A 23,108-nucleotide genomic window follows, 5' to 3' on the forward strand; every position below is an offset into this window, starting at 1 on the left:
AGTTAAATCCCAAGTTGCCAGCCTATCTCAGTTCACTGAATCCTAAAATCTTGAGTTCTTCTCATTTCTTTCTTTACCAGTTTGTTTTCCTTGACATGCTTTTTACATTCCATGTTCCTGTTTTGTGTAAATCAGTAAAACAGAGGAATCTTCTTTTGAAATTAACTCTATCGGAAGTTGAATTTCCAGAAGGCTTTGATCCAACTTCATCATTCTTGTTAACTTCATTAGAAGTTCCTGTCTGCTCCTCCCCAGTAGCCATTTCAGTACCTTCCGACATGGGTGTCCCATCTTCCAGCACTAAATCGTAATAACTTAATTCTCTGTTCATAAGATTTTTGTTGGCAAAATATATACAGAAATGGATTGCCTTCTTTCCTGTGTTTGTTCATCCTACTAAGTATATAATATATGAGAGAGAATGTGTCCTTTAGTATATAACAATTTGAATTTATAAATTGATTGCAAGGAGACTTGAAAGCTTGGCATAGAAGTCTGAGCTGTCAGACAAACGTTTTGTCATATGGAAAGAGAGACTGTGAATTTCTTAATGAAGGACATGTCTGTTATTTTTATATTTGTAATATTTGTTAAAATCTGCCAAATTGAATCTGTGGAGAATTTTCAGAGAAACTAATGAAGAGTAATTGTGAAGCTTAAGGTGTGTATGTGCACAGTGTTATGATAATGCCTGGCTTCTGAGACATAGAATCATTATGCATCTCCTTGTTTTATTCTCATATTGAAGACTTCCATTATGTTGTGTGAGAAAATCCAAGAATGGAAGTCTTTTCTTGTCTTCTGCTTCAAGAGTAAATTTAATTCTTGGTTGAACTGAATTAATTTTGTGAAGAAAAACATTTAACTCAGAGGAGGTCAAATTATTGAAATATCAGGCCATACAGAACAAGAAGGCTTTGATCCATATAGAAAGATTGGTATATATGATCTGAATATTCCATATAGTAGTGTGTTAATTTTGGAAAATAGAATTTGTAGTAGTTTCCTTATATGTGGTTCATGTTGGCAGAAAAATACCTTATGCATATAGATAAATCAAATAATTTTATAATACATGGAGGAAAATCATTGCATAGTAATCAGAGCATATCAAAGTGATTTGTGTAAAAAGTGAAACTGCATCAAAATCAGTTCACTGTCAATTACTAATATAATCCCAGATATTTCATTTTAAATTTCAAAAATGTTAAGTGCAACCCATCCACATAAGTCATTTCCATTAAACATGTTTCGCACATCCATAAACTCCATCCTTTCTCCTGCATAACCTATGTAGTGACATATTTGCAATTATGGCTCCCTCACCTTGCCTCTATCATGCTGTGGCAACAGATACTATCTTAACTCTCTCATTCTCTTTATTGCTACTTCCAGTAAATCATGCATTACCTCATATAATGCTTTCTCCTTTCAAATCATTTGTTCCTGCCAAAACAGTCAGCCTTTTCACTTTTCCCTTCTACGTCCTAAATAGCCTTGCTAACATCATTAATCTTTACATGTATGAAGTAAGATTTTGTCATACTTAAGTACATTTATCATGACATCACCAAATAAGACTTTCTTTCTCTTTCCACACACTTTTTTTGTGTTCTTAGATGTACCTACAAAGGATTCTGTGCAAGTGCACTCTCTCTCTATCTCTCTTATTGCAGCTAGATTTTCATTCTACATTCTTTCATGCACATCCATAAACTCCATCATTCTTTTTCATCACTTATTCTCTCTCTTATTGCAGCTAGATTTTCATTCTGCATTCTTTCATGCTACTGTTCTTTTTCATCACTCATTTTCTCTCTCTCTCTCAAACCTATCTTCTACCACTCTGTCACCTACACTTCTGACACTCACTTTCATAGCATTTTTGTCACATTTTCTCATTACTCTTGCTTTCGAACTAGAGATCATTCACTTTCAGTAAAGAGTACATTTTGCAGATAATTCACTGAATGGGATAGGTTCCTAAGGAGTAGAAAGAATTCAAAATAGTATCCCTTCCCAATCATGGGTGTAGGACAGAAGTTTCCAGTTATAGACAAGTCTGTATGTCTGCAGTTATGGTCAAGTTATTGGAGATGTTGTTGAATGTATTAGATAAGAGAGATATAATTATATTCTTGGACTTTGCGAAAGTATTTGATAATTACATGATAGGTTGGTGTACAAGCTGCTGTGGGTGTGAATGGATAATAGATTGGAGATTGGCTCTCCTAATGCTACACAAGAAAGTTATGTATGATGGAATAGTGACTTGGAAATGGAGGTTAATCATTGTTGTGCACCAGGGTTCTGTGTGTGCACCACTAGTTGTTGGGCACTCTTATGTTTAAATTAATTTTTAATGATATTACACATGATTGACTGGGTATCCTCAGTTTTTTGCTGATGATACAAAGTTGGGGAGAATTATAAGGATCACTGTGATGTTAATTCTCTTTAGGAAAATTTGAATAGACTTTGTTTGGACAAATGAGTGGGGTTGTAATTTTAAGAAGTGCAAGGGGTTGCATTTTGGAGTGCAGAGATATAAGATCATATGTGATTGATTGAAATCTGCTTCAAGGAATGTGTGATTTTGATCTGGAATGATTGACAGTGAACTGAAGTTTAGAGGGCACTTGGCATTGCTGGCTATCATAAGGAGTACACTGACATGTAGAGTTATGGAGATGGTTAAACTGCCACTGTATAAAGCATGAGTCAGACCACATGTGGACAAATATTCTGATTTTTGACAACTCATGTGCACATGAAAAACATTTTATGTGCAAGTTTCCAGTCTCAGAAATGATGTGTGCACTGTCTACATAACATCTACATAACACTAGCCTACTCTAAATATTTCTATAAAGGCAACTTAAATGCTTACTCCTTCAGCTATATAAATATAAATGCTGTATATGCATCAGTTTAGAAATTGTCACATTTGTCCAGTCAGTCAAATTTAAATGAATTTGCAATCCTTTCCCTTTTAATTTCAGCGACATTTTGAGGGTTTAATACACTAAAACTGCTAATGCAATGTTTCCCTTTAATTTCCCTAATATTAATGTTATTTTTTTTTTGTCTAGCTATAACCTGTAAAATTTCAAGCACTAAGTTTATTTTTCACTTGGTTAGAGTATAATAAAATTAGTTTAATCCTTTATCCAAGTGTGAGCAAACAAAGTTTGCACCTGAAAGTATCTTCAGGACTGGGGCAAGGTGGTACAACACCAGGGCAACTCGATGCAAAGGTAGAGAAAGCTACCAACACTCCTATCTCAGTATCTCCTATAATGCAAAACACATCTCCTTGCAGATATGTCTAATATTATGCATTAAGGAAAGGGCCACTACCCAGACTAGTTTCAACCTTTATTGAGGTCTCTTCAGTGGGAGCCAGGCCCAAGTGGAGATACCAGGCAGAAGCATTAGCAGGTCATCTCTACCTATAGGAGTTGCCAAATGGTGTGCCACCCTTTTTTAATAAATTATTCTGGATTTAGAGAAAGATGTTGAAAGCTTATTTTTCACTTGGTTAGAGTATAATAAAATTAGTTAATCCTTTATCCAAGTGTGATCTAACCAAGTGAAAAATAAACTTTCAACATCTTTCTCTAAATCCAGAGTAATTTATTAAAAAAGGGTGGCACACCATTTGGCAACTCCTATAGGTAGAGATGACCTGCTAAAGCTTCTGCCTGGTATCTCCACTTGGGCCTGGCTCCCACTGAAGAGACCTCAATAAAGGTCGAAACTAATCTGGGTAGTGGCCCTTCCCTTAATGCATAACATTAGACATATCCGCAAGGAGATTTACTTGATTACTTACTAAATTAACTTGCTTAAATCCATCTAGCTACAAAAATCAAGTGACTATTGGCTAGACCAGGTGTGGGCAACCTTTTTAAATGTGCATGCCAAATCTTTGATGCAAAATTTTCTGACGTGCCAACCAAAATTTTGGGGAACATGTTATTATTTGGTGTCTTTTTAAGTATTGGGGGAGCTTTTTTTTTAAATAATCAAAAATCATGCTAGAGCGATGAAATCAAAGAATATTGTAAGAGTGATTATTGTAAGTCACATATGAATGAATGTAAAAATTAGTGACAGAATTTTTACTTAAGTCCTTTCTACCCTGGTGATAGTTTAGATATTTTTTATTTGCCTTTAAGTGTAATTCTAGCTGTCATATACAGCCACACACCTTTTACATCAGTGAAAGAGTAAACAATAATTCTGATTTTTAAAAATTTATATAAGATCAATTAGACATAAGTTTTTTTTGCAAGTTTTTCCAATATATTACAGTGCACAAATTCAGTCGCTTTGCTTGACTAAAGCACAATAAAAGAAAATAAAATTAAAGATATTCTTTTATTAATTCTTAATCCCATACAGGTAATACCCAAAAGTTACAGGTAAAATAAAATGTCATTTTATCTACATAATACAGGGTGTTCGGGATAAATTTGACATATTTATAATTAATTATATTTTTCCGTAAGTTACATGTATTAACACACACTTCTCTTCATTTAAAAGTTTGGACCCTTCTTCATTCATATACAAGATGTCAGAAAGGATGGATAGCTGGAACCCACCTGAATCATGGAAGAGAATAACTTGTATCATGATGATTCGTGCCCGTCATCAAAATAAGGATATTACGACTGCTGCCCAATGCTCCCTGAATACAGTAAAAACAATCAGGCATGAACTAGAGACTTGCAATGGTGACTACGAGGATGTAGCAAGAAGAAAGATCCCTAGCAGACGATCTGATTGCGTTCGTACAGCAGAATTCCTCGCAAATCTGCAGGAACAGGTGTTGAAGAACCCTGGCATTGGAATTCGGGCTTTGTTCGTGGAGTTGCTAACTGTAGTCAAGCCCTGGATAACAAGGGTAGCCAATGGTAGGCCGTATGTATGGCAGCAGGATTCGGCCCCTTGCCACACCTCTGGGAAAAGTCAAAAATGGTTGTCTGAAAATTTCTACGACTTCACCAGTCCAAATGTTTGGCCTCCAAACTCCCCAGACCTTAACCCATGGATTATTTTGTATGGGGCGCAGTTGAAAAAGACACCAATCGCACTTCCAGTAATACAAAAGCCCAGTTAATGGATAAAATTAAAACGGTTTTTGCGGCCCTTCCCAGGGAGACTGTAGCATCAGCTTGTTCGAGGTTCCGAAGCAGAATTGAAGCTGTGATCGATGCTAATGGTGGTTATTTTGAGTAAATCTTGTTGATAGTATTGTAATTAACTCTGCCTGTAATGTTTTTTTGTCAATTCATTAAATTTAATAGATACAAAGAAGATTTTCTTTTTCCTTACGAAACTGTCAAATTTATCCCGAACACCCTGTATATTAAACAGAATTTAATCTTTATCATTTTTTAGCAGAAAATGTCAAAATAGTGGAAGTTTTATTTATTTAGCAACAATGATTTATATAACTTATAGAGATATGCATGCACTACTAGTTTCATTTGTAAGGCTACTCCTATTACGAGACTTAACCAAGTTCATCACCCAAGAACAATGATTCACAAGAATATGTAGACGCAACATGGACAGTAATGCTGTTTCAAGGGTCTTTAAACATACAGAAGTGTCTGGAATCGTATTCCAAGTCTTTAGTTACTAAGGACTTGTATTTATTTGATTATTTTTTAAGGTGAGCCCCTGGAATGTGTGCCAGAAAAAAGCCATTGGCATGCTGCATTTGGTATGCCTGCCAAGGGTTCCCCATGTCTAGACGATAGACACTGAACAAATATCTCTCTGCAACTTGCTGACATCGGTGTCAGTTCACCCACAGGGTGCAAGCTAAAAGTAACTAATTAGTGCATTTAAATTAAAGATGCAAGAAATTATATACTTGGTTTAATCCTTTAAAAGATATTGCACCTTTTGGCTACTTGTATATGAAAATATGATTTCTGCATTACTTCAACCTTAGTATCACCCCTGGGTCTGGCTCCCACTAATTGAGACATCAATAAAGGTATTAGCATATTCTAATGATGCAGTGGGAACTTTGAAGGATAATTATTCCATGTATTAAATAGTTTCATCCTCTTAATTCAATGTGGTCTTTCAATTGCAGGGATGACTGGAGAGCATTCCGAAGCAGAGATGGCTAACCACCTGGGTATCAGTCATCTATGCACTTTAGTTTCCATTGGTCTTTTGGTTGTTCATATATATGAGATTGGTGAAAAAGGAAAACTGATAGCCTTTAGCTATATGATGATATAAAAGAGCAGAGGCCTTTTCTCTTTCTCTCATGCTATTTGTCTTTTTCACCAATCTCATATAAATGAACAACCAAAATACCAGGGGCTTTCTTGCACCTCCCCCCCTGTACTAACTAATATAGGCCTATGATGAGCAATCCTTTAGTTTTTCACTTCAATAAAGGTCAAAACCGGTCTGGGTAGTGGCCCTTTCCATAATGCATAGCAGTATACATGTTCGCAAGGATATGCATTATGGGATATTAAGACAAGTGATGTGAAGTCATTAGCTTCCATACACGAGTTGCCCCAGTCCTGAAAATACTTCAGGCACAAACTTTGTTTGCTTACACTCGGATAAAAGGATTAAACCAAGTATATTATTTCTTGGCATCTTTAATTTATAGTATAATCAAGTGGAAAAACTTCCAATAATTAGTGCATTTAATTGGAAGGGGTTAGAATCATATTGGAATGAAGACATGGGAGAACTTACTAAATAAAGTAAGTGACAAGTATGATTTATTATGTATTTCATTTTTATAGTATTTTCAAAATTTAGCTGTAAATTAGAAATTCTTACACCAAAAATTTGGTGCACACAGTCACTAGGCATGTGCACAACTTAGGTTCACAGTGATGTGAACTACTGTGCAGAGATTTGTTCTTCTCATTTTTATGGATTTAGAAATATTAGATAAGAAGAGTGATACAACAATAGCAGATCTCTGGAATGGTTATGAAGAGAGGTTAAAGGAATGAAAATTAGAGTGAAGTAGATAGAAGTAAAAGAGTTGATATGGTAGAGTTATATTAGTGAGGAGATTCTGTAGAATTATGAAAAATAAATTAAAAAGAAAATGATAGGTAAAGAACAAGAGGCCATATCTGGTGGTAGTTGTGTGAGGAATAGATATTTTACATGGAGAATTGTGGGCGAATGGAACACATTACCAAAATGTATTGTGAATGCTGGAGATGTTATGGATTTTATGGTTCAGTGTGATAAATGTTTCTGGTTGATTGAACTTCTTATGATGAGTCTGACTGTATGGAGGTTGGTGTGATAACTGCTTGTAAAGTATAAGATACAGAATAATGGTCTTCTGTCTAAATAAAGAAAACATGCACAGTGAGGTACAATATGGTTTTTACAATAAGGAGGTACAATTATCCATTGCAGAAGTGAGGCATAAACAAATGTTCATGCATTGTGCACACATCTTTTATGCTCTATAGATTTTCTTCTTAAAACAGAACTAGCTTTTATTAAAACTGCTTTCATTTCTAATAGGCACAACTCAAATATAATTGCAAAAATGGACATGTATGGCCTTCATCCTAGTTCTTTTCAAGTAGATATTAGCATTCTCTCTCTCTCTCTCTCTCTTCCATATGTCAGTTTGTCTGAAAAATCTCTCCATACTTCAATGTTAAATAAACATCCAAGCCTCCTTCTATCTGCTTTGCAAATTTAACTTGCTCTTACGATCTCAGGAAGATAAATTTTCATCTCATTCCTATCCAAGTGTTTTAAAATTACTCGTGATATCTTATAAGCGGACAGGAAATTCTTTACAAGCACATGTTTTAGAAGTATATTAATAATACATTCAGGTGATTGTGATAAATCAGATCACGTCATTTCTACCAAATACCCGGTTTTCAATGGAAAAGGCTGAAGTGACTTTCAAGTGTTATGTGAAAGCCATTTTTTTTCCCCAGAAAGATTATATAACGAAAGCTCATATTTGTAGTCAAAGAAACTTAAACAGAATTGCATAAAGCTTTCCTTTCCCAGGGGAAGTTACCTGACTTAATACTGTCTTCTTCAGTGTCCCCCTCCTCTCCACCAATAGTAATTCCTTTTGAATTTTTCATTTTCTTTTAAATTATAATAGTCACAGAGTTTTCCCTCTTGCTTTCAACATGCATTATAATTTTGTTTTTCTGTTTTCTCTTTAGCTGTAAGCATTAACAATGGTCTTGAAACAAGACTGCAAATTCTGAATGTTATTAATAAGTTATTCTCAATATAAGTGAATCAATCTTTTAATTAGTGTTAATCATGTCCATTACTTGTGTATCAATTTCAGAATATTTAAATCTATAAGTTTTTCATTTGCAGCTTCCCCTGGATTGAGAGATAGTGTTTCTACACTTGTTGTAGTTCCTGCAGGTCAGAAAATTAGATTAAGATGTCCTGTTTATGGGAATCCAAAACCAACTATAGAATGGTTCCGAAACACTTCCCAGATTCCAAGTACAGACACAAGAACACGGATGGTGCGTTTTACTCTTATTATTAAGAATGCTGAAGAAGCTGACTCAGATGTATATAGATGTAAAGCTCAGAATACATTAGGAGTGTTTTGGCTCAATTTTACTGTTAAGGTTACAGGTTAGTATCATTTTCGGAATTCAGTTAAAAGTATTGCAAATTTACTTAATTTGCTATTAATAATTAACTGTTATTAGTATGCTTTTTAATATATTCAAAGTGACACATGAATTTGTACCTGTCTTATTTGCCTTCTCTCAACATTCTTCATTTCATACTTGTCAAATGCAGCTTTCATTATCATAGTATGGTACATTGGTATGTAAAAAAAAATAATAATAAAATAAATTAAAAATAAATTAAAAAATAATGTTTGACACATTCAGAGGATAAGTTAAATTTCTTTATTAGCCACTGTTTTTACCTTGATAAAAGAACAATTGAAACTTTCACCAATTATCAAAGCTTGCTTTGAAGATGGCTGTAACATATAACAAATGTTAGAATCAGCTCCAAGTAGTTTTCTGCTAAAGCAGTGTTCAAATATTGAATTGCTTATTCAGAGTTGAAACAAGTGTTTTGCCAACACATAATAATTTGCTGTAGGCTTCCAGATAAGGTGTGATTGATCACTCCAGAGAATGTATTTCCACTACTTGAGAGTTCAAGGGTTCAGCTGTACACAACTCCACCTAATGCTTGGCATTGCCCTTTTGCTGATTTTAGGCTGGTGTGCAGCTGCACAGCCATGGAAACTCATATTCTTCAACCCTGATGAACAGCTATGGTGTTGCTTCCAGCCTCTGCTAATGTTGTTTGCAGAGATACTTTAGAACCCAGTAGCAAGTGTTTTCAACAGAGGACAGGCATTTTTGTGTCATGCAGTTGGCAGTCCTACTCTGTGATTTTTATGTAGCCTACCAGGTCACAGTTGTGTTGTTGCAATGGTGATATTCCTAAGATGGTGTCACATCAAAAGTCACTGAACTCTTCACTACAATCTGTTTTTTACTGTTAATGTTTGTCTATGAAGATTGCAGGACTGTGCATCCTTTTATGCTTGTATGAGCCATGATTGTTTTGTGTATTACCATATCCACTACTGCTACGAAGGGATATGTGGATATTTTTTATCATATAGTGTATATCCGAGATCTTGGAAATCGCAATTTTGAACACTGCAGCTTGTGATACCCTGCTGAATTTTGTTCGCTCATCAGTATAAATACAGACGAGATTTTACAGCTTATAGGTGAGGGAGAACATGGTCATCACTGGAAATGTGTGTGGTTAGGTCCAGTGGATGTTCCATGTTTTTCTTTAGCAAATGCTTTTAAAGGATATGATAGGTATTGCTACCTGAAAGGAGACCTCTATCTGAGTCTCTTACTTTTGTGGGAGATCCTAGTATGAATATTTCATCTATTTAATATAATTTAATCATTGCAGAAAGGGTACATAAGGTTGTCTGTGCAGTTAGCCTAGCGGCTGTGCGTCTCGTAACCATATGCCTGGGGAAGGAGTGTCCTTGGTTCGATTCCTGTCAATGACGTGAGGAGCTTAAGGATTTTCCTCAGCCATAACCAAGTTAGCTGGTCTTTGGCATGGACAGCAGGGTTTTTCCTTTCGCAAAACAGGCAAACCATCCCCGTGAACACGCGCTTCGACAGACATGGGATACTACCGGGAATAAGGAGCAACCAACCTATTCCACAGGATTATCGGTTATGGAAGCTTACGCTTTAAATTGTGTAGGCCTGCGTGAAAGCCTAACATATGATGAGGACATAAGGTTGCAAAAGAAGTTAAAAACCTTAGATAACTAAGAAAATACTTCCATGTAACCTCTAGAGTGATGTTTAGAACCAACCTGTGAACTAGTGTCCAATCCTAACCTTCTCATGATGTAGCCTGTCAGTAGGTACCTGTCTACCAGACAAATGTTAAGCTGACAGTTTGGGACTTAGCTGATGAAAATGTATTCTTATTGACTTAAACAAAAACAGAATATGATGATTCAGCATGAAGAAATTTGATCCTGGCTGTGGCATTGCCTGGTTAAACAAGACCCCTGTTTTCATTCACTACTGGAACAAACACGAAATCGCCATCAGCATAAGAGGGATCAGTAGATGAGAAGCAAAAATGGCAAATGAACTAGAGAAGTAAAAAGTACCAGATTGGCAAAATTGGTGTTATCGAAATAAAAACAAACAAGTGAGATGCTTCTAAATAGCAAAAATCATGTTATGTTCAGGCAATAATGATCAGGGAGACGAAAGGAGTGGCTATAGTATTCAACATTAAACATGAGGATAATCTTCTCTAATGGCAGGAAGTATCAAGTAGCAGTATGGGAAAACATCAAAACAAGAAAATTATGCAGTGACTTATTTGTTGTGCATGTTGACCCACAGAAGATTATAAGGAAGAAGTGAAGGGAATTTTTGTCATTAGAGGAGGCAGCACACAAACTGATGGTTGGTCACTGTCAGAGATCTAAATGCCTTAAGAAATGTTTTGTGAAAACTTGAAACGTTTTTCAGAATCTGCTGGATTTCTGTTCAGAATATGGACTAGTCATTACTAATACTATGTTCCAACATAAATATATGCACAAATTCACATGGAGAGAGAACACAAATACGAAGAGTTGTCATTGTGACTGTAACCATATTTATAACCATATTTTCATGCTCATTCATGCCATGAGAACAGGTATGACTCGGTCTCTGCCACCTCAATTTAAGTCTCTTTTGTGCCTCTCATTGAACATGATTGGAAGGAATGAAGAGTCATGTGACTACCCAACCTCCTAGACACAGATGGCCCTGACAGTGTAATAAAACCTATAATACTAAATCACTAAATGATAGCCTAAAATTTAATAACTAAACAAAACATGGAATATAAAAAGTGATGAGAAATGCATCATCTACCTTCCACCAAATGCAAACCTCACAATCCATGGATCGAAGAGCAATATCCACCTTCAAAGCTTATTATTATTATTACGTAACAGCTCCAGGGAGTCCAAAGACTCATCGAGGGAGGACACCTACTCTACAACTCTCGGTTTCCACCAATCCGCCACTCACAACTACCTTCATCATCTACACTAATGCCATCTACCGCCGACCACTATCCCTATTATTTTCAGACAATGGCAAACATCCATGCCCACAGCGGGATTCAAACCTGCAACCTTTTGGCTGGAGAGCTGATACACTAATCACTCGCCCAACCAGGGAACCAGGCCGGCGAATTGATGGCAATTCAAGGGAATTGCCGAGGCTATTAAAGTGTCCGATAATGGCATTTTGAGAGATATACAACATCATGAAAGTTAAAGTAATCTTCAACATTTCAGTTGTTTGAAGTGTCAAAATCATGTATGAAGGTGTCTGACGTAAACTCTGCCTGACTGCATTCTGGATTAGCAAGAGCACAACACTATCCTTGCGTCAATAACAGAGAATATGACAGATAGCAAAGGAAATAGGACTAGATGATGTAGACATCTATCATTTTTAAAAAATGATAGGTGTCTTTACTAAATTTTCACTTTTTCTTAAACATATTATCTTAAACATTATACAATTTCAATATGTAAATTTCATAAGAACATTTTTTTCAAGTATTTTGTGCTGATTACTAAAAATCTTTGAACAGAACCTAATTATTTACATATGTTCCCATTATAATTTTGCGGGTGTCTTTACTAAATTTTCACTTTTTCTTAAACATATTATCTTAAGCATTATACAATTTCAATATGTAAATTTCATAAGAACATTTTTTTCAAGTATTTTGTGCTGATTACTAAAAATCTTTGAACAGAACCTAATTATTTACATATGTTCCCATTATAATTTTGCTTCATTTTATACTGGAAATTTCTAGAACCTAACCCCAGCATAAACAGTTATTCCTGTATATTATTATTGCACAGGCAGTAAATGGAGTCTGAAGACTCATCATGGGAGACCTAAACTATCTACACAATCTATCACACTTCTCCTTGAGCCCATTAACAATTATATGCTCAAAAATGACGCTGACAACCCATTCTATTCATTCGTCACTCTATATAAGCACAAATCTCATATCCCTACTAACCACACCATTACTCAACTTTTAGGGATGAATTCTTGTTCTGCACCTTCTAGCGAAATTCTGAAACATTTCCCCTGCACCAATCCTAGAAAATCTTTTAAGTGACTTAAATGTTTCTATCATATCCCCTCTTTTCCTCCTGTCAGCTAACTACTGCAACCCACACACCTTCAATCCTATCCTCATAGGGAATATTCCACAGACCACTCACCATTTTAGTCACTTGACTCTGAATCCTCTCCACAACTTGATTTCCAATAAACCTAGGAGACCAGACCTGAGCACAGTAATCTAGAAGTGGATATATCAAGGCTGGAATAGCTACTTCCTTTAAATTAAAGATACCAAGAAATTATGTACTTTATCCAAGTGTAAGCAAATAAAGTTTGCACCTGAAGTATTATCAGGACTGGGGCAACTCATATATAGAAGCTAATGACTTCACATCACTTGCCTTAGCATTCCATAATGAAAAGTACATATCCTTGCAAACATGCATAATGCTATCCATTATGGGAAAGGTCACTACCAAGACTGGTTTTGACCTTTGAGGTGTCATCAGTGGGAGTTAGACCCAGAGATGATATTAATGTTGAAGTAATGCGAAAGTGATATTTTCATATAAGAGTAGCCAAAAGGTGTAACTTATTATTAAATTGCTCTGGATTAGAGATAGTTGTTGGAAGTTTTTCCACTTGGTTATACTTTAAATTAAAGATACTTAGAAATTATGTACTTGATTTATTCCTTTATACAAATGTAAGCAAACAAAAGTGCCTGAAGTATTTTCAGGTCTGTGGCAACTCCTATATAGAAGCTAATGACTCCAAATCACTTGGATTAGTATCCCATAATGCAAAGAAAAAGATATTTAACAAACGAACAAAACGATGACTGAACTATTTGCTAGTATAGAGCAAATAGTTTAGTCATGTGCAATCTGTGGTCTGAGGAGAAAAATATATGGTTTGGATATTAATTATTAATGATTTATATAACTTTAGTAATGTACATATCTTATGAAACATGATTTATATAACTTAGTGTGTATTGCTAAAGTATCTTCTGCCCTTCACAAGCCAGCCCCTTTGTAAAGACAATAATATATACCTAACTACAGGACTGTCATCGCTACACAGCATTATCATAACACTAATTACTGTTATAGACCATATTGGTCTATAACTGTATTCTGCTTGGGCCTGGCTCCCACTGAAGAGACCTCAATAAAGGTCGAAACTAGTCTGGGTAGTGGCCCTTCCCTCAATGCATAACATTGGACATATCCGCAAGGAGATGTGTTTTGCATTATAGGAGATACTGAGACAGGAGTGTTGGTAGCTTGCTCCACCTTTGCAACGAGTTGCCCTGGTGTTGTACCACCTTACCCCAGTCCTGAAGATACTTTCAGGCACAAACTTTGTTTGCTCACACTTGGATAAAGGAATCAACTAAATTTATTACACCTCTTGATTCGAAGAAAAACGCTGACCAACGAGGAAGAGTTTCAGTTTTGGGAGGAGATAGAATTCAGAGGGAGCCAAATCTGGGGAATAGGGTGGATGTTCCAACAATTCATAGTGTAGATCCCTTAATTTTCCTATTACCAAAACACCTTTGTAGGCAGATGCATTGTCCTGATGAAAGATCATTTTTTTTCTTCTGCAAACCGGGTCCTTTCTCACGAATTTTTTCGTCTAGTCTGGTTAAAAGATCATTATAATATCCTTCATATCCCCCGGTTATTGTTTTACCCTTTTCAAGATAATTAATAAACAATCTCAAAACACCGATGCTATGATGAAACCGATTTTGTATTCTTTGACGCTGATCAACTGGCTTCCCACTGTTTTGACTGCTGTTTGAATTCTGGTGTGTAATGGTGAATCCAACATTACACACCAGAATTCAACATTACACACACTACAAGTCTCACCCATAGTAATAAATCAACACACAAAATCAGTTTTATTCTTCTTAAAACGCTCCAAGCACTGTTCAGAGATTTTCATGTGAGTGCGTTTTTGATCTGCTATCAACAAGTGCTGCACCTATCTTGCATAAAGCTCTTTTATTTGCAACTCTTCATGCAAAATATATCCTACACATTTTTTCGAAAAGCCTATAGGCTCAGGAATTTCATACACTTTGACTCGCCGGTCATCCAATACCATATCGTGTACTCGATCAATGATTTCTGGTGTTGTTACACTTTTCGGATGTCCTTCACGTGGATCCTCTTTAAGGCTGGTACGGCCAAGTTTAAACTCGGCAGCTCACTTATTAATTATAGCAAATGAAGAAGAGTGCCCATAAACTTTTATGAACTTCAAATGAATTTCTTTTGGCATTAAACCACCTTCTTTTACAAAGAATTTTAGAACCAAAATGATACTAAATTTTATCCATTTCAGACAACACTTTTGCTTCAGACAGCCGTATAAAACAAACTACTTGATAGAATGACTTGCAATTTCACGTGGATGCTTATGACAGTTGTTCTAACTTAGAAAAAAAATCTTGCCGATAGTGTTGCCAGAGGAGAGAATAGGATAAGTGGAAGATGGGGAATGAGAGAGCGATATGGGAATGATAGAAGAGGAGAGAATTGGAACAGTGGAAGAGAGGGATTGAGAGAGAGATTTATGGAATGACAGAAGAGGAGAGAATGGAAACAGTAGGAGAGAGGGAATGAGAAGAATGCGAGGGAGCACTGGAACCAGGAATGATGTCAGGAAGGCAGGTAAGTAGGTGAACACAGAGAGAGAGTGTTAGAGGTGAGGAATGTATGGGTGCAATCGTGGACCATGGTGTTAAGAAGTGTAATGCATGGGGACTGAATGATCCATGGTGTGCTGGATAGGATGCGTGAGGAGTTATTGCCTGGTGTTGTGTGGCCATGGCAATTAAGAGGGTTAAAAGAGTGGATGAGATGATTGTGATGATTACCTCACAAATGACTTGAGAGGTAATGTAAATTGGACAGCGACAGACAAGAGATTCTTGCCTGAGGTAGTACGAAAGAAGACACAGAGAATAAAGATAGCGTGCGTGTTGCCTAGGTTTGATAGTGATGAGCTGAGCAGAAGAGCAGTAATATTGGATAACATAATAGCTAGAATGTGTCAGAAGATAGGATTGGAATATGTGGATGCTTGGAGGGCGTTTGAGGACGGAAAGGATTTGTATGCGAGCGACTGCTTGCATTTGAATGAGGAAGGACGTAAGCATCTGAAGAGATTGCTGTTCTAAACGAGTCAGTGTGTCAATGCACAGAAACTAGAATGCCCAAGGTGGATGGTAGCAGGGGTGGCCTCTTGTGGGAAAGGGTACTTGGGAGAAGGGGGACAATATCAGGTAATGCTGAGCCCAGTGGAGTCTAGAGTGGATAATGCGTGGCATTTTCCACTCTAGACTGTATATAGAAAATAGTGGCATTTTTATGCTTTATACTAATGCCAGGAGTATCAGGAATAAAGGAGAGGAATTGGTGGCACACTGATAGCATCAGCCTGGCCATAGATTATTGGGATAGATTATTACTGAGATGTGGTTGACAGAAGAGGATCTAATAACAGGAATAGAAGTAGCTGGGTACAGCATTTTTCGACAGGATAGGAAGGGAAAGTGTGGTGGTGGAGTATTGCTTATGATAAGTGATGACTTATGTCCTCTAAGAGTGGAGGCTTTAGAATGCAGTGACAATAATTATTTTGGAAGCATATGGTGTGAGGTAGAGATAGGCAAAACGGGATATTTAGTGGGGTGTTGCTACAAACCAAGGAACACAGAGGGGGGGGGGGATGGGGACCAGATGTTCAGACAGTTGAGTTTTGCAAGTGCAAGAACAATGATTGTTATGGGAGATTTTAACTACAGCAGTATGGGAAAGGAAGATGCATGTAGCAATAAGGGAATGGAATTTCTAGAATTCTTGAGGGACAAATGTCTTAGGCTACATGTATAATAGAGGGAACAAGAGGTTCAAGAATTTTGCATTTGGTCATAGCATTAGAAGAGTTGATAATAACTGAGATGACATCTCTCCTACCAGTTAGAGAGAGTGACCATGTAGTTTTGAATTGGAAGATGAATAGAACATGCAGGAGTATCAAAGAGACTGGAACATATGTGGAATTATAAGACAGGTGATTATGATAGTCTTAGACATCAACTTGGGGAAGTTTCATGGAGGGAGGAATTGGAAGGCTGGGATATCATTAGTGCTTAGGAAATTGTGAAGGAATATTTGTTAGCAGCAGTAGTAAGCTGTATTCCACAAGTAAAGAGGACACAATTTGGTTAAAATGAATGACAAACAATATTAAACAGCAACTGCATGTGAAAAAGAGGCAATTGAAGAGATATAAGGAGATAGGTGAAGAGCAGATGCATATGGTAAGGAAGACAAAACTAGAATATGAGAAGTGATTGGACCTAAGATCCAAAGAAAATCCTAGGGGATTTTTTAGCTATGTGGCAAGTAGGAGGAGAAATGATTGTGAAAGAATGAAATTGTGGGATAAAAATGGGAATGGAGTGACTGATTCAGAGGATATAGTGGAATTGTTCAATGAACACGTTATTGGTGTATTTCATCCTGGAGGAGGAAATTTTAATACTAGCGGGTTAGGGCAGGTTTGAAGATCCGAGGTACAGGAGGAGAGCATGTTTCAAATGCTGAGTACTCTGGATGTCAGTAAAGCTGTGGGACTGGATGGTATTTCAATCAGAGTTTTGAGAGAATGTGCTAAAGAACTGACAGCTCATTTGACCTGGCTTTTCAATGAAAGTCTGGTTATGTGAAAGGTGCTGAGGGAATGGAAGGAAGATAAGATAGTGCCATTGCATAAGGGCAGTAGCAGACTGGAAGTGTCTAATTATAGGAAAGTTTGTGTCATCAGTAGTTGTTAAGATCTTGGAGAAATTAGTTAGAGACCATATACAATATTGGGCAGAAGAGGGTAATGTTGTCTGTGAGAGTCGACATGGATTTGTGAAGGAGGGTACCCTTGTTTTTGTAATATGCCAGCCTTTTATAATGAAGTTACAAGAGCAGTAGATGGGGGAAGGCTTATACTGCCATTTTCTTGGATTTAGCAAAAGCATTTGACAGGATTCCACATGATAAGGTGATATTTAAGTTGCAGCACATATGTTTGGATGTCAAGTTGGTGAACTGCATTCAGAATTGGCTGTCTGATACGTATCTGAAAGTTGTGTATGGTGTGGCAGTTTCAAGGAGGCAGAAGGTTACAAGTGGGATCCCACAGGGCTCAGTACTGCGATCTATATTGTTTAACCTTTATATAAATTACATTGTCAGTGGATTGCAGGAGATATTCAGTTGTTTACAGATGATGTGAAGCTGGGAAGGGTTATAAGTAATAATGCAAATATGATAGTCCTGTAGGAGGATTTGAATAAGCTAGACAGATAAGTAAATGAATGGGGGTGGGTGTTGGTTTAATGCAGCAAAATGTAAGGTCTTGAGTTTTGGGACACATCAATAGAACGCTGCATACTCTATTGGAGAAGTTATACTGGAGGAAGTAGGGGAGACAAGATCTGGGGGTTGATGATTGATAGAAACCTGAAATTCAGGTGACATCTTGCAAAGGTGGTGAAGGTAACACATAGTATTGCTGCAATAATGAGAAGGACGCTGACCTGCAGAGATAAGAGTTATCATTGAATTGAATTGAGTTGACAATTGTTCTCAGATTTGGTTACCAGGATTTGAAGGGGATAAATTAACTGTGGCTTTATAAAGGTGGATAACAAAGATAATTTCGGGACTCTACAATGTTAGTTATTAGGATCGGCCAAGGGAATGTTGGCTGCAGAGTTTGGTGGATAGAAGGAGAGGTGATTTGATTGAGACTTTTAAACTGTTGAGAGGTGGTTACAGGGTTGACACTGGGGAGTTATTTTGCTTGGTTGTACAGCAGGAAGCAGTGATGACAAGGTACCATCCCTGAAAGTTTCGAAAGGAAACTGTGAGAGTGGTTTCTTTGCATTTGAGGGGGGGGGGGGTTGAACCGTGGAATGCATTGCCTGATAGTGGTGAGAGTGCGAATGGTGTTGGATCTTGAATGAAAAGATTTCCTTAAAGAAATAATTTATTTAGGATTCAACAAGTTTTAGCTAAACAACAATGAAAATTCTTGTACATAGGTAAAGATAGAAATTGTTTAATGAACATTATGGTAGTACTATTTTATGTAATATTACTTAAAGGTAAACGATTTAATAATTTTTTGTAAGAATTTATATTGAAAAAGGTATTCTTTGTAAGATATATGTTAAGGCATGTAACAGAAGTTCAAAGTCCACTAATGGAAACCTCGAGTGAATTGTGTAGCCTATGGCAAATTGTTTATGTGCAGAATGCCATGCGGTCGATGTTTCCAGGAAGAAGCTGTTACGCTCACTGAGTTCTCTGGGAAGATTCAAATAAAATATACGACATATGCACAAACGAGGGTGCCGAGGGTAGAAGATATAAAAGGGGTTTGCCCCCCTTTCGAGAGGCTTTTTTTCTTTTCGAGGTTGGTAGTCTTCTAGGGATTTTCTTGTGGAGTCGGAGAGAGAGTTCGAGTTCGGGATCTTATCGATAGCGTGTAACTATTCACTGCCATCGTTTCGAGATGTCGTACGGAAGGATTCGACCAGGAGATAATCAGTAACATTCCGAGCAAACTTGAAGAAACTGACCGCCATATACTTCCATGTGGATCGGTCCAAGCCATGCTGTTTCTAGTCCGCAATGGGAAAGAAAGGCAGAACAATGAAGTCCAAGCCTAGCCTGTGAGACAATCATCTAGAAGAAGACCGGACATTCTTTGATTGTGGTGAAATGAGGCGGAGAGCAAGGATTATGAATGATATTCTGGCTGAAATGTGTGAGGAGATGGGAGTACAGTTTGTTAATGTGTGGAATGAGTTTGAGGGACGAAGTGAGCTGTATGGGAGCGATGGACTGCATTTGAGTGGTTATGGTGTGAGTCGCTTGGAGAGACTGCTGCTGGAAGGTAGAGAAGTGAATAGTAACCTGCAGAGAAAAAAAAATGGCGGCTGCATTGTCATTCCATGATTTTAATTTGGATTTCAGTAGGTTCGTTAAGTGTGAGGTCTGTTATATGTATTCCTTCGATTACATAAATGATTTGTGGATGTTTAGTGCGGATGGAAGAAGGGTGTGTGCGAAATGTGACCTGAACGAGGAATTGATGAATGCGAATATGAAGTTGATGACAGAAAGTGCTAGTACCGATTGTGTCGTGAGTGCACGTTTGAAAGAGAATGGCGAGAAAGACAGGCGAAAAAATGTTAAAAAATCAGGAAAAAAGAAAAAGAGCGATTTGACAACCGTAACGGATGTTAAAAGGGACGAAAGTGAGGCGGAAAGAAACGAAATTGAGAGAACGAATGAAAGTAGAAATGGCGTGGTGCAGAAACCGCAAGTAAAAAAAATCGAAAGAATGAATGATAGCGAAAAAAGAATGACTGATGGCGAAAGTTGGACGCATGTTGGAACGAAAGTACTAAACCAAAGAAAGATGAATGACAGTAAAAGTGAAAAGAATGATAGCGAAAGTTGGACGCATGTTAGTCCGAAAGTACGGAAACAAAGAAAGATATGTGAGAGTGAAAGTGAGAAGAATGACAGTGAAAGTTGGACGTATGTTGGACCGAAAGTACGGAAACAAAGAAGGATGAATGAGAGGGAAAGTGAGAAGAGAGGGTCGAGAGTTAGAAAGTTAGAAAGATTTAATGATAGAGTGAATGTGTCGCGAGGTTCAGAAGGTGAATTGGATTGGATGAAGCAAGAAATGAAATGGATGCGGAATGAAATTAAGAGAATGCAGGTCAAAACTATTAAAATAAATCATGATGGCATGAAAGAGTTAACAAAAGATGAGCGAGTGGCGTTGTATGGCGACTCCATTATTAAAGGTGTGCTAGAGGATAAAATGCACAAGGTATGTTTTCCAGGCGGTAAAATGAGTAGAGTGATTGAGGCATTGAACATGAGGCGGGAACGAGCAAAAGAGTTAATTGTATTAATTGGAACAAATGATTTGAGAGAGAACAAAGAGCATGTCAAAATGAATGTCAGGAGACTGCTTGGAAAGATAAAGGAGAATAGTGTGACAGGAAGGGTGGTCAGTGTGTTGCCTAGGTATGATTGTGGTGAAATGAGGCGGAGAGCAAGGATTATGAATGATATTCTGGCTGAAATGTGTGAGGAGATGGGAGTACAGTTTGTTAATGTGTGGAATGAGTTTGAGGGACGAAGTGAGCTGTATGGGAGCGATGGACTGCATTTGAGTGGTTATGGTGTGAGTCGCTTGGAGAGACTGCTGCTGGAAGGTAGAGAAGTGAATAGAGAGAATGAATCAGATCAAGAGGGGAGTGATGTGGAAGAGCAGGAGAGTAAGACAGGAGAGATTGAAGGAGTGGAAATGAATGTGGAAGTGAGTGGTATGAGTATAGATAATGAGAGAATGGGTGTGCAAGAGGAGCAGGGAAACGGGGAGGCTCAGGGTGGACAGGGATACACAGCGTGAGAAAGGTGGATGCTCCAAGAGGAGGTGAGAGAATGTGTAGGCAGGAAAGTAATGGGATGATCAGGGATCAAAAGGAAACAGATGGAATTGCAAAGGGTTCTAAAATGAAGAAGCAGAAAGGGAAATGGCCCCAGTCCAGCATGGAGAGATCACATCGAGTGAGTGGTATCAGTGGAACTAGCTGTAGATCCAGAAATGAGTTGTTGTGTTTGTATACCAATGCTAGAAGTATAAGAAACAAGGCGGATGAAATGGTTGCACTAATTGCGTCTGTGCACCCAGAGATTGTCGGAATAAGTGAGACATGGTTAGATGAGGATGACATCCTGACAGGAATAGAGATGGAAAGGTATGATGTGTTTCGTGAGGATAGAAGGGGTAAAAAGGGAGGGGGAGTGCTATTGATGATAGAGAAAGAGTTATGTCCATACAAGGTAGAGATGCAAGGGGGAAATGGGGCCAGTGGTTTTGAGGCAGTATGGTGTGAGATAGAGGTGAATAGAATCAAATACTTGGTGGGATGTTGTTATAGACCTGGTAATGTGGATGGTGGTGATAGTGAAATGTATAGTCAAATAAGCCAAGCAAATAAGAAAAGGGTGATCATTATGGGTGATTTTAATTATGGCAATATAGACTGGAATGAAGAGATAGCAACTGGAAGTAAAGAAAATGAGTTTCTTGAGTTTTTGAGGGATAACTACCTCAGACAGTATGTAACAGAGGGCACAAGAGGATTAAGGGTCTTGGATTTGGTCATCTCATCGGAGGATGTAATTATCAATGAGGTATCAAATCATCCACCAATTGGTGAAAGTGACCATGAGGTGATTACTTGGGTGGTTGCCAGCAGTGCAAGGACCCCTGTGAAAAAAGGGTATATGTGGAACTACAAGGGGGGTGATTATGAAGAGCTCAGGAGACAGCTTGCAGGTGTAGCATGGAATGAGGAGTTAGCTGGAAAAGAGATCAATGCAGCTTGGGGGATTTTCAAAAAATATTTAGTGGATGCAATGTCTAAATGTATACCACGGGTGAGAAGGTTAAATAAGTTAGGTGTGAGATGGATGAATAAAGAGATTAAGCATGCAATACAGAGAAAAAGGGCATTGTGGAGGCAGCATAAGAGAAGTGGAAGTAACGAATTTCATGAGTTCTACAAAGACCAGGCAAGGAGAGTGACTTGGTTGGTGAGAGTAGCTAAAGAGAGGTATGAACAGCAGTTAGCTAATGAAGCTAAAAAGAATCCTAGGGAGTTCTTTCGATATGTAGCCAGCAAAAGAAAGAATGATTATGGAAGGATGACATTGATTGGAGGAAATGGTATAAAGACAGCTGTTGCAGAATGTGTGGTGGAGATACTTAATGAGCAGTTCATAAAGATCTTTCAATCTTGTGAATGTGACTTCATGGAGAGATTAAGAGCAGTTGATGATGGGGAGGAGAGACTGACTGTAAGTGAGCAAGAGGTGTTTGGGGAGTTGAGTAAACTAGATGTAAATAAGGCTGTGAGACTTGATAATATATCACCACATATTCTGAAGGAATGTGCCAGAGAGTTGACACCTGCCTTGACATATTTTTTTAATACGAGTCTTGCACTTGGTCAAGTCCCTAAAGAGTGGAAGGAGGGCAAGATTGTGCCACTTCATAAAGCAGGTGATCGAACTCAAGCATCAAACTATAGGCCTATCTGTGTGTCGGGTGTTGTGGTTAAGTTGTTGGAGAAGCTTGTGAGAGCTAGAATCCAGAGTTGGGTTGACAACAATGGTATAATCTTTGATGGACAGCATGGATTTGCTAAAGGGAGGTCGTGTTTTAGTAATCTACTTACTTATTACAATAAAGTGACTGCTTCCTTGGACAGAGGAGAAGGATACACAGTAATAT

The 23,108-nt window shown here is 37.6% G+C and overlaps 1 protein-coding gene across 2 annotated transcripts in view; it reads left to right on the plus strand.

Annotated features, from left to right (window-relative positions):
- The window catches only part of LOC150108773 (fibroblast growth factor receptor 1-like), a 560,046-nt gene that overhangs the window by 114,688 nt on the left and 422,250 nt on the right, over positions 1 to 23,108 (plus strand). For both annotated transcript variants that reach the window (XM_090410064.1, XM_090410055.1), the window contains exon 3: positions 8,377 to 8,649. In XM_090410064.1, the coding sequence (XP_090266190.1) occupies positions 8,377 to 8,649 (273 nt within the window). The remainder of the gene's footprint in view (positions 1 to 8,376; positions 8,650 to 23,108) is intronic.

Source organism: Typopeltis vanoorti, chromosome 2 (assembly GCF_054136105.1).
Source record: "Typopeltis vanoorti isolate ZY-2024b chromosome 2, IOZ_Tvanoo_1.0, whole genome shotgun sequence".
Lineage (NCBI taxonomy): Eukaryota > Metazoa > Arthropoda > Arachnida > Uropygi > Thelyphonidae > Typopeltis > Typopeltis vanoorti.